The following is a 10,993-nucleotide window of genomic DNA, read 5'->3' on the forward strand; positions in this document are numbered from 1 at the left end:
GCTTGACAGGTGGCGTGGTCCATCGCTGCCATCTACCACAATAGCAGGGGGGAAGACTTCAAGGTGGATCCAGGCACGCTGGCCTTCTCCGTCACGCTCTTCACCATCTTTGCCTTTATCGCCGTCGGCACACTGATGTACCGACGGCGGCCAGAGATTGGTGGAGAGCTGGGTGGGCCCCGGACTTCGAAGGTCCTGACCACCATGCTGTTCGTCAGCCTGTGGCTCCTCTACATCCTCTTTTCCTCACTGGAGGCCTACTGCCACATCCAGGGCTTCTAAGATAACAGGAGGGAAGGGTGGGACAGAAGGAAAACATGGAGGAAGGAAAGAAGAAACCAAGGGGAGGTGGAGGGATGAATGGATTTGGAAATTAAGGCTGTCTCATTGAGCTATCACTCCCTCACTTTACGCAATAGATTGAATGACAGATGAATGGATGGATGTACAGATGAAGGAATGGAGGACGGATTAAAAGCATCTAAAAACAGAATGGAATGAAGTATGGATGCATGGAAGGACAACGACAAAGAGGAAAATAGGAGCTAGAGAAGTGGCTCAGAAGAAGGAAAAATGGCAGAAAAAGGAATAAACTAAGGAATAAATTTGTTGTCTCGACCTATAAATCTAAACCAATCAAGTTGTCTTAAAATCCCCCCTGTTTTAAAATTATAAAACTAATCCCCAAATGTGTCCCAGCTGGTTCAACCATTCCAAAATAAAATGGACAATGAGTTTTAACAACACAAGGAGCGAAAGGTTTAAACAGACCATCACACCATCACAGCTCCTAATATATGTGGCTTCAACAATAGCAATTGCATTAACACCCACCCACTCCCCACCCCACACCCAGTTGGAGCTGTGCTGCTCCTGCGTCAAGCTACAGGCATGAGTGAGACAGAAAAGACAGAATATGAATATGACAGAACTGTATCAGTGTGTAGATGCATGGCCAAACGATGCTGAGAACACAATCAAAAGAAACCGGACATATTGCCACAACTGTTTAATGACAACAAACTGTGTGTGTGCTGGTGTGTGACTGTGTGTTTCTGTGCTTGTGTGCTGTGGCAAGATGGTTAAGTACTGTGAAAAAAAAACGCCTCTCGTTTTGCTGTCGCTGCGTGAGACAGAATATGCTTTCGTATTCGAGGTCTTTTTGACTGTCACTCTCCCAGCCTGTAGAAAATATGAGTAAGACTCTTTTTTGGGAGGTCATGTTCAGTGAAGCGAAATGTTTTGAACGGCACTGAGATTAGAAAATGTAAATACAAAGAGCTGAACGTACATTACGGCTCCACTATTTTCCTTCTGAATGTCTTGGTTACGCCATGCGCTCTTGATCGGGCCCTCTCTCTGTTGCTTTATACTGTAGATGTAAATGATTTAAGGTCTAATTTGAATCAAGAAGGGGTTAGTGTGCTTTTACCTTTAATAAGGCCATGTCTGAGAAGACAAAATGGTCACTCTACCGTTTAAAACTGTTAGAGAAACTATTATCATGCATAAATATTTAGGTTAATCTTACCTGTGTTGTTTTTGTTTGTTTGTTTTAACTGTGGAATTCTGTTACCTGGTTTTCCACCAATGAGATTGCCACGATTGCGTGTCAATGGTAACATTGCAATAGACTTTGAAAAACGTAAATACCGCCCTCTGTGAAACCTCATAGGCTGTCTGTTTCTTAACTGCCTCTGTCATCGTTTTTCTCACTTTGATGCCGCAACAGCTTCGGTCATTATCCCCATGTGTCTTCAGCACCTCCCCCTGGCTGGTCAGTGGACCAATCAAAATCCTCAAGGGCTTTGTAAGAAACAACCACTAATCCCTAACCCTGACCCTTGATTTATAATTTTTCACATAGATTGGTCTTGAGGGGGCTATTTAACAGGGATTTGTATTCCTTAACATTATACACCAACTTCTCAGTTGTTAGGACTTTGCTTCAGTGTGGCTTTAGAAGAAAAAAAAACTGCATGACAGTTTCATTGAGTACAGACATTGCCAGACCAAGTATCCAGAATTACCAAAATATTGGAAAAAGAGTCCAGATGATCCAAAGTTCTTAGTCAGACAAGGCTCAACCTTTCTTGGAGTCTTTCCCAGCTGATTACAAAGACTGCCGATAAATTGCGGTCCGCCTTTTCCAAATTAAACCATCCATGCAATGTTCTCTCCCAGGCCGTCTCCAATCATTATTATGCTTCTTAAATATACTACCCTTCAGGCAGGTGGGTTATGAAGGCCTTAACCAAAAGGAAGCGTTGAACGCCTGACGTTATATTGTTTCTTTATTCAAGGGCAAGTGTTTCCTCGTGAATGAAGAACCATAATGTAATCTGCGTGTTTCACCGGTCTCGGAAATCAACTGTTGACACTTAACTTCAGCAGCCAGTTTTCAGTCTTAACATATGAGCCATCAGATGAAATAATAGTTCAACAGTATTTGCAGATGCTAGTGAATACTGTTGTACAACAGTTGCCTTGTAGGGACGTCTAGCATAGGATACATCTAATCTCAGACAGCCAAACTAACAAGCTTATAGAGGTTTGGAGACAATTGTTTAACCCCCAGAAACTGCTCCTCTGGGACCTGTATCATAAAGTGAGTTTAGGTTAGATTGGTGATTCTGAATAATAATAGTCCGTCTTAGATAACCAAAGGTGGAGGTAAGGTGGAGTTCATAGGTCAAAACCATAACATGCAACATTAACAGATCAAAAGGAGCATGTTTAATGAGATTATATACTTTATTTGGGATTTTCTATTTACTATTTCATTAATTGAATTAATTCTTTATGCCTCCCTATAGTGGCAGAAATAAAAGTGTATATAAAAAAATAACAAATAAATGCATTGGACCACCATTCAATGTTGTGAATCCAACAGTAAATGTTATTAACTATTGAAAGCTATGCGGCACACTAGCTTCCAGCTTTATGTCAAAAAGTCTTGTTATAAAGCCAGAGTAGATATTTCCTTTCTCTCTAATATAATAATCATAGAAAGCAAAGTGATTCTACTTAACATGTTGCTCTGTGCTCTTTGTAGTCACAAGTGTAAATGACTAAACCACCAATCTCAGTTTATGATACAGGCAAAAATAGATTCTGAAATTAAGTTATCTGTGTTGTTTTTTGAAGTATAGCAACACACATTGCCTCAGCCCCCTTCTAACTGAAGTTGAGCTTGAATTTGACCAAATGACCGTGTGCGTGAAAGGGCAGGGGTCTGGCTGGACTAGTTTCCATCTAGAAAAGGCAACTGAGGGTTTTGAAAACACTATGTGTGCTGTTTTAGGATACTAGCTACCAAACATGATCTCATGCAAGAGCTAAGCTTCTTTGAAGACCCTTGTCAAGTGCTGGGTGTGAACACTATCACTAGAATACTAAACTTTCAATGAGTAGTCATATGAGCCATGTTAAATTACAAGAGCAACAGACTGACAAACTGATAACAGACACTAACTAGCTGGCATGATTCAGTCATAAACAGATAGAAGAAAATATCCTGAAAACATTTCTATGTGTATTTCTGGCCAAACTAAACACTTAAAACTGGCCCAAAAGTCTGTCCTGAATTATGTGTAGAATATTAATCTTGACTGTCGGAGAGGTTTACACTTCAGACTGTTAACTATTTTACTCGTTCAGCCAAATCCACAGAGATCTCAACGTTCACAGGACTTAGTGTATATGTAGGCATTCTAAAAGTCCATAGTCGTTGAATGGCACTATACTATATGCATCTCAATTGGCCAGAATTGTCCTGCTGATGTTGTGTTTTTTACTTGATGTATAATATAATAAGTAGTATTTTAAATGTCATCTGTAAAGTAAGTAGTCTGGGCTAGATGTAATCCATTTAAAACTTGGCAAAAATCTTCACAGACAGCGTTCAACCCCTGTGAGAGAGTAGAGCTGAGCAGAGCCCTGGATTGAATGAGTTTGGCAAATCCACAGTATCTTGAGAATAACCTATGTAAATGTTTTCGGTTTTGTAATTTGGGATATATTACTGATTCATCAACGATGCACCTGGAATAGAGAACCCCTCTGACTGAGTCTTCTAGGCCACGCTACATAGAGGTCAAGCAGAAAGGCTTGCATGCTAAAATCCATCTAAACTCGCATCTCTAATAAGTTCCCTGTAGCATGCAGACTTTTGTTATTTGCAGCACCGGTGTTGCACACTTTGGGAACAATATACTCCAACTCCAACATCAAATTACCCTTTGACAGCCAAAATTAAGCATAAAATAAGATTTTACTTACTTGTATTTGCCAAACTCCACACCATGCAGCTCTCCATTAGAGTAGCTTCTCTTACGAAGGCCTTGGAGTGGCAGTTTACCCCTGTTTTGCCAAAGGGAAATCTTTCTATCAGAAATTTACAGTCCAACCTGTAAAGGGTTTTCTAACCAATGGATCTTTCTTAAAACACCAAATATTATTCATATTTCATTAACACTCTGTAAGGAGACAAAAAAAATGCCTTGATGTTGTTTTAACCTAACCAGAATCTTTCTATTTAAATTTGTATGCATTTGTCTCTTCACTGGCATGGAGCAAAAGGTTTATACACTGTAAAAAGTTATGCTAGCTTGCGCAAAAAAGAAAAAAAAAACATTGTGAGAGCTGTTTGCATCACTTTTTGGGTAACTTCAATAGGGTGTAAATTGTCTTTGATATTTCTAAATCATGTTGAATTTACTTAAAATGTGCCTGCTGCCTAATTTGTCAGAGTGAACTTGTGCAGGAATGAAAAGCTTGCAGTAGTGTAGTTGTTTGCATCAAATTAGTTTGCTGCACAAATTTTCCAAACAAACATATTTCATTGATGGGAAGTTAGTTCTTTTGCTACACCGGCTTTGTTGCACAGCCTCTCTCAGTGTATCTACCTTGACTTTAAAGCTAGTCTGGCGTGAAGCTAATGGCAGATTAACGACAGCTGTTCAAAGCCCCACAGGGTTGGGACCAAGGTGGGAAACTAACCGTGGCTAATATGTTAGCCGCTACTTGCAAATTTGCCTGCTTTACCATGATTGTGAGTACCCGACCAAGTTCAAAGGGACTTCTCCAGGCAGAGAATCACAATAACACTTGAATTTAGCTTCCTGCCTTGGTTTGGACTTTTGAGGTTTGAAGGGGTCAAAGGTTAGCCAAGACACCGCTGTACAAAACACTAAGAGCAAGCAGAAAAAGGAGTAGAAAAATGAGCTGTAGACTACAGTAGATATTTTTTTATTCTTCTGTAGTGGGGATTGAAGAATTGGGCAGGGTTTTCAATGAAGGAAAAGCATTGCACTGGTTCTTGTCGCTTATGTGAAACGGCTACTATGTTGATTCATTGAAAACATTAACAAAGTTGCTTCTGATGTAAACAACAACAACATATTTTGTTTTTTTGACTCTGATGTACACAATAATAATGTTGTGACTGATGTAGAAAAAAAATACAATGGTGTTGAATCAGTTGTGAACCATTAACGATGTTGCTTCTGATGTAAAGACTGATGATGCGTTTTGGTTGCCACGTTCACTTCTTAACTGACTGTCTGTCTGACAGACTGAAGAATAAATGAACGCAACACCAAGCAGACAGACAAGCAAACGAACGAAAGGAAGGAGAAACACCCCTGCTGGTAGAAGCTGAGCGATGTCATGCTGAGACGTTGCTACAGCCATTAATGTACTGTTGGAAAAAACATTACCAGAGCTATTCTCTACCCTTAAAGTAACGTTTAACAAGTACGATGTAAGAGGATGATGATAAAGAGAGGAAGGAAGAAGATGAAAATTAAAGAAAAAGAAAAAAAAAACATGAAGTTACAGCCATACCTTGATTTCTGGGTCAGTGAGATTAAAATGGACTTCTCCTGCCCAGCATGTGTATTATTATGGTGTCTATCTGTCCCTCTGTGTCTCTTCCCCCTCTTTTTCTGACTTTCTTTCTCGGTCTCTCTGCTGCCAAAGCAACCAAAACAGGCAGCAACCCTTTTGTTCCGTCTTCTCGTCCCTTCTTCCCAAATTCCCTTTTTGCCCTCCGTCTCCCTATGCCATGTTTTCCATATTTTGGAATGTCAATGTGCTACTTGTTGACACTGTGCATGAATGATAACATGTCTGTATATAGTTATAGAGAATCGTATCCCATTCCCCTGGTGTTGACAAAAAATGGTTTGAATGTTGTACAGATTCAGGTTTTCTGTTCATCTTTTATTCTGTTCAGTTACATTTTTTTAAATGTATGTAGAGCTTAAACACAGTATGTTTTTAATTTAAACGAAAATGACAATGTAGTTTGTTTTGGAGTAACTTGCACATTAATGATTAATTAATTAAGGTTTTGTTAAAAAGGCAATATCTGCTGTTATTGAATGAGAGATGAGATCTTAAAAGAGTTATGTATCTTAAATAAATAATCTATACAGGAGTTGCATGGGTTATTTGTACAAAAAAAAGACACTGCTTGCTACTTCTAATACCGTGGCTGTATTCTCTGACAGAGGGCGTGGAATACTGTATGTATATCTAAAGGTTATTTTGTCATTAAAGAAATAATAATAATAATAATATTGTGTATATACTGTACAGTGTTATAAGTGAGGTGGACCATATGGCCATCACGCTAACCGTAGAGAATTAATTCTACATATTTATTTAAAGGAAACAAAAACACTCACTACACTCAAGAATGACATATATTGCCTTTTTGGAGAAGTTGTAGTGTGCTTAAAGCTTGTTTCTCTATCTCTGCCTCACTCTTTCTTCTCACTCGTCCTCTTTCTTCTTCTCTGGCTGGTTTATTTTCTCTTTTTTTCCTACTATCTCTCTCCCTGCTGTCTTTTTTTTTTCCTATTAAAGGGGCGTTTCAGATTGGCCTTTGTCAATATTTCCACTGTTCATTCTGACTCAGACATTGTCACTTTTGTCTGAGTGGCGTATGTCTGGCTGTTTATCCCACTGACTCATGTCTGCTTGTATTTACCTGTTTTCTGTCTGTCTTCTTGTACATTATAGTTATGTCCACATCTGTCTGTTTCTCAAAAGATCATTTGTCTGATACAGAACAGTCATTTTTATTGCTTGCTAAATCCCTCTCTTTTCATCTTTCTTTCTTTAATCCTTCCTTTGCTCCAGAGGATCTTTTTCCACCTCTCTTTCCCTCCCGCCATCCATTTTCCTTATTTCCTTCTCTGTCCTTCTCTTCACTCTCACTGGGTGTAGTTGGGAAATTCGTGTTTGTCAATTTTGATTTGGTGTGTTTTTTTTAAAAATTAAATAATAACCGCAACAGTTATAATGTTGGTAATAATGAAGATAATTTTTTTCTTTCTTTTTTTGCCGCTGTCCTCTGTGTGTGTGTGTGTGTGTGTGTGTGTTAGGTTGTTTTTTTTGTTTGTTTTTTATTAATTTTTGCTGAACACGAACTGATAAGAGGAAAGTTGTTGTATGTGTGTTGCCACTAACTGTGACTGCTCTCCATGGTACTTCTGATTAAACCAATAAAATAAAGTTTGGGATACCCTGTTTCAGAGACCCTGCGAGTCCACTGCCTTTCTAGACTGAGTGTGTGTTTGTGTTACATTCAATCCATAAGGAAAAGCTTCAACATGAAAGCTTAATTAGTATGCAAATGTCCATTCAAGTTTACATTTTAGTGAAAGTAAACTGCATCCAGCTATTGTGTGCGCGTGTCTCGCTCTTTCCCCTCCATCTCGCACTCAACCTCCCGCACAAACAAACATCCATTTTCTTTCATATGTTCAGATTGTCAAAGATGAAAATGACATTTGCCTGAATGGCTGACATCTCATTAACTGTCATCTGGCGTGTTCTGTCATTGTGTCGGAGATGGAAGCGATGGCTGCATCACCACTGAAATAATGAATGTGCATTGTCTGCATTTGCCGGGCTGATGCTTTTCTCTTTAACACACACATTCACCAATCTTTCTTTGTCAGAGAAAATTCAGAAGAGGTAAATTATCATTTGAATTAAAAGAACAGCTCATTTTAACTTACCACAAGATAGAACATTAAAGAGAATCAAATGTTTAACTAATTAATTCTGCTATCTGTATCAGAGCAGATTTTCCATTCATTTTCATAGCGCACAAAGCCAAACAGTTAAGGGATGTAATGACCTGTTGTCCTCATGTTATTTTTGTTATTCTGGTTAACTTGGGTGTGTGTGTGTGTGTGTACTTGAGGAGGGAAGACAGAAATACTGAAGATTATGTGATTGTATAAGATGAAGCAAGAACATATAATATTAATAGACAGATTAATACATCAGATCTGTACCCAACACACAAAAGTGGGTTCAAACGGGTCTGATTTCGAGTGCAAAGAGCTCCAGGCCTCCAGTATTTACTCAGATTTCATCCCATTGGTCCTCCAACTCACTCCAACAAAAATGTGTTGTTGTGCAGACTGGCTACTATCATGGCTTACTGGGACACTTTAATGGAACCAACAACAGAGTAATCATTAATGTTATCCTGTGCTTTTCCTACTAAAACAAGCCAAAATGCCTGCTGTAAAAATGGCAAGTAGATGGAAAAGTGTTACTGGCGAACCAAACCAATGAGTTGAAAGCTGCGTGTGTGTTATTTAGAAAATCGTTGCACACTGAGCTTGTTTTAAGCTACACTGGAAAGATGTGGAAAAAACTTAATAGATATAAAATTATGTTCGGCATCCATGGCTGAATGAATGGGGCATAGTTATATCAGGTAGAGCAGTGAAGTCACACTTGCATTAGCTGATTGGCAACACCTGTTTCATTCATGCTACCAGCTGTGTAATAACATCCAATCATATTCATACAGGTGTACATCAGGGCTGTTAAAATGTGACGGTCATGTTAAAGCCATTTGCTGTCACAGCTCCTTCCACCACTCCAACCTCCATGATTCAATATCCATTTATGTGCTTGAAGGGGGAATTAGTTCAGAATCCTCATTGCTGCAGGGGTTCTTAAATCTAATTGTGAGACCATTCGGTCAAATTAAATGGTCAATTCCTTGATGTACAGTAAATGTCAAAATGGGCTAAAAGGGGTCAGTGCAGATGGAAGCAAATTGCTTGTAAACACTGTTATGCTCCACAATTGGCCGGCCAACTGCACGTTGTCTGAAAGAAAAACTGGTCACTGACCTTTCCAAGCTTTTGTTGTAAATAAGAGCACAAACTTCCTGGTGAAGTGGAAGACAAAGTAGAGTTTGGCTGTAAAAATGACAACCTGCAAACCTTTTAAACAAACCATAAATGGTGTGCGTATGGATAGAAAGTTACACAGCTGGTCAGAAGAAAGCCTTTACCGTCATCTGACTGATGGAAGAGTTGTGTTCAGTTCTTCTCCTCGTCGCTTGCTGCCACTGTGATGGATTGTGCCCATTTTCTGTGTGCAGAGTGATGGATCCTTCCTCTTTCAATTAAACCCTTTTCCTGTTTGGGGAGTTTTTTTATGTTATTAGGAAAGTTTGTCAAGTATTTGTGAATTTGAAGTCCAAGACAATTTTGTTAGACATTTTGTCTATGTTAACTGCTTGCAGAATACAGTCTGTATGAGTGTGTCAGCAAAAGACACTATTTGTTGCAGTTCATTTTACGCTGTTGTTTCTTGTGTACCAGTGTTTACCTTGACACTTTTCATTACCTGCCCCCCGCTGTGTCTGTCTGAAATCTCATTATGCTGTCACATTTGATTTCTAGACAGGTACTTGTCTGGATGGTGCCTGCTTGCTGGTTAGCATGCTGGGAAATAGTATGAATATAATGTCTGTATGTGTGTGCATGGTTGCTCCTGAACAATGAATAATGCCTAAACTGTCAGAACGTCTGTGCTGGCTGTCAAACTATACACAACCTCTTAGTGAGAGACAACAGGACCAGCCTTGATTTTCTCTCCACTCTTCACTCCTCTTTGTTTTATCTGTCTGTTAGTGCTCAACCAAAGCCTATACGTTAAATAAAGTTCATTCAAAGGTCTCACAGAATGCTTATGTAGTTTTTTTTAGAAACTTTTGATATACATTGTACTTCCTGCTGTCTATTTTCTTTAGAGCACTGGTTCTCAGGGATCCCCTGGATCCATCGTTCCAAAAAATGGGAAATATTACTTACACTATTATCTCTTTGACTACAAGTTAGCCTAATGAGAGAATGTATAAGAATGACTACTCTGTTCATAGGCATCACACTCTTTATTGTTTATCTGCCAATCTATAGTATAGACAGTTATGGAATAACAAAATCTTATCAGTTGGTTTGGTTTGGTTTGTCCATTCTGGGCTACTGGTTCAACATGGTAGATTCCATAGGACCATAGATAAAAATGGCACATAAGGTAAAGAAAACAAATCAATTCTTAGTTTCAGGTGATTATATACTAATGAAAACATGAATATTATATCCCAATTCTGCCAACTGATCCTCCTAAATGTTACACACTGGACCTTTAAGTGGCATATGAAGTGTCTAAATTTAAGATGAAGTGAGAGAACTAATCTGTCTCTGTCCTTCTGGTTTCCTTGACAACACTTCAAAGGTTTTGCAAGGGTAATAACGCTGTCAGAATGAGATGTTCTCCACTGGGATCATAGAATTTGTGTATCTCCTATTAGCTTCTTGTTCTGGACCTCCAGAACTCCTGGATCTCAATTGTAACCAAACCAAAACTTTGTTAAGATTCATAACTAAAATGTTGTGTACAAAAACAGTTGTTTTGCAGCCCTATATGCAACAAACTGTGATGCACTGTGTGTTCTGACACCTTTTCTATCAGAACCAGCATGAACTTTTTCAGCAGTTTGAGCTACAGTAGCTCATCTGTTAGATCAGACCACACAGGCCAGCCTTTTGCTCCCCACATGCATCATTGAGCCTTGGCCACCCATGACCCTGTCTCTGGTTCACCGCTTTTCCTTCCTTGGACCACTTTTGATAGGTACTGACCACTGCAGACTGGGACCACCCCA

At 39.1% G+C, this 10,993-nt stretch overlaps 1 protein-coding gene across 2 annotated transcripts in view; it reads left to right on the forward strand.

Annotated features, from left to right (window-relative positions):
* Nucleotides 1-7,548, forward strand: part of slc8a1b (solute carrier family 8 member 1b) — a 129,701-nt gene extending 122,153 nt beyond the window's left edge. For both annotated transcript variants that reach the window (XM_035663650.1, XM_035663649.1), the window contains exon 11: nt 10-7,548. In XM_035663650.1, the coding sequence (XP_035519543.1) occupies nt 10-282 (273 nt within the window). In that variant the 3' untranslated portion in view covers nt 283-7,548. The remainder of the gene's footprint in view (nt 1-9) is intronic.
* Nucleotides 7,549-10,993: the final 3,445 nt, after the last annotated feature.

The sequence above is a fragment of the Morone saxatilis genome, unplaced genomic scaffold (genome assembly GCF_004916995.1).
Source record: "Morone saxatilis isolate NCDOM2014 unplaced genomic scaffold, NCSU_SB_2.0 Contig19, whole genome shotgun sequence".
Lineage (NCBI taxonomy): Eukaryota > Metazoa > Chordata > Actinopteri > Moronidae > Morone > Morone saxatilis.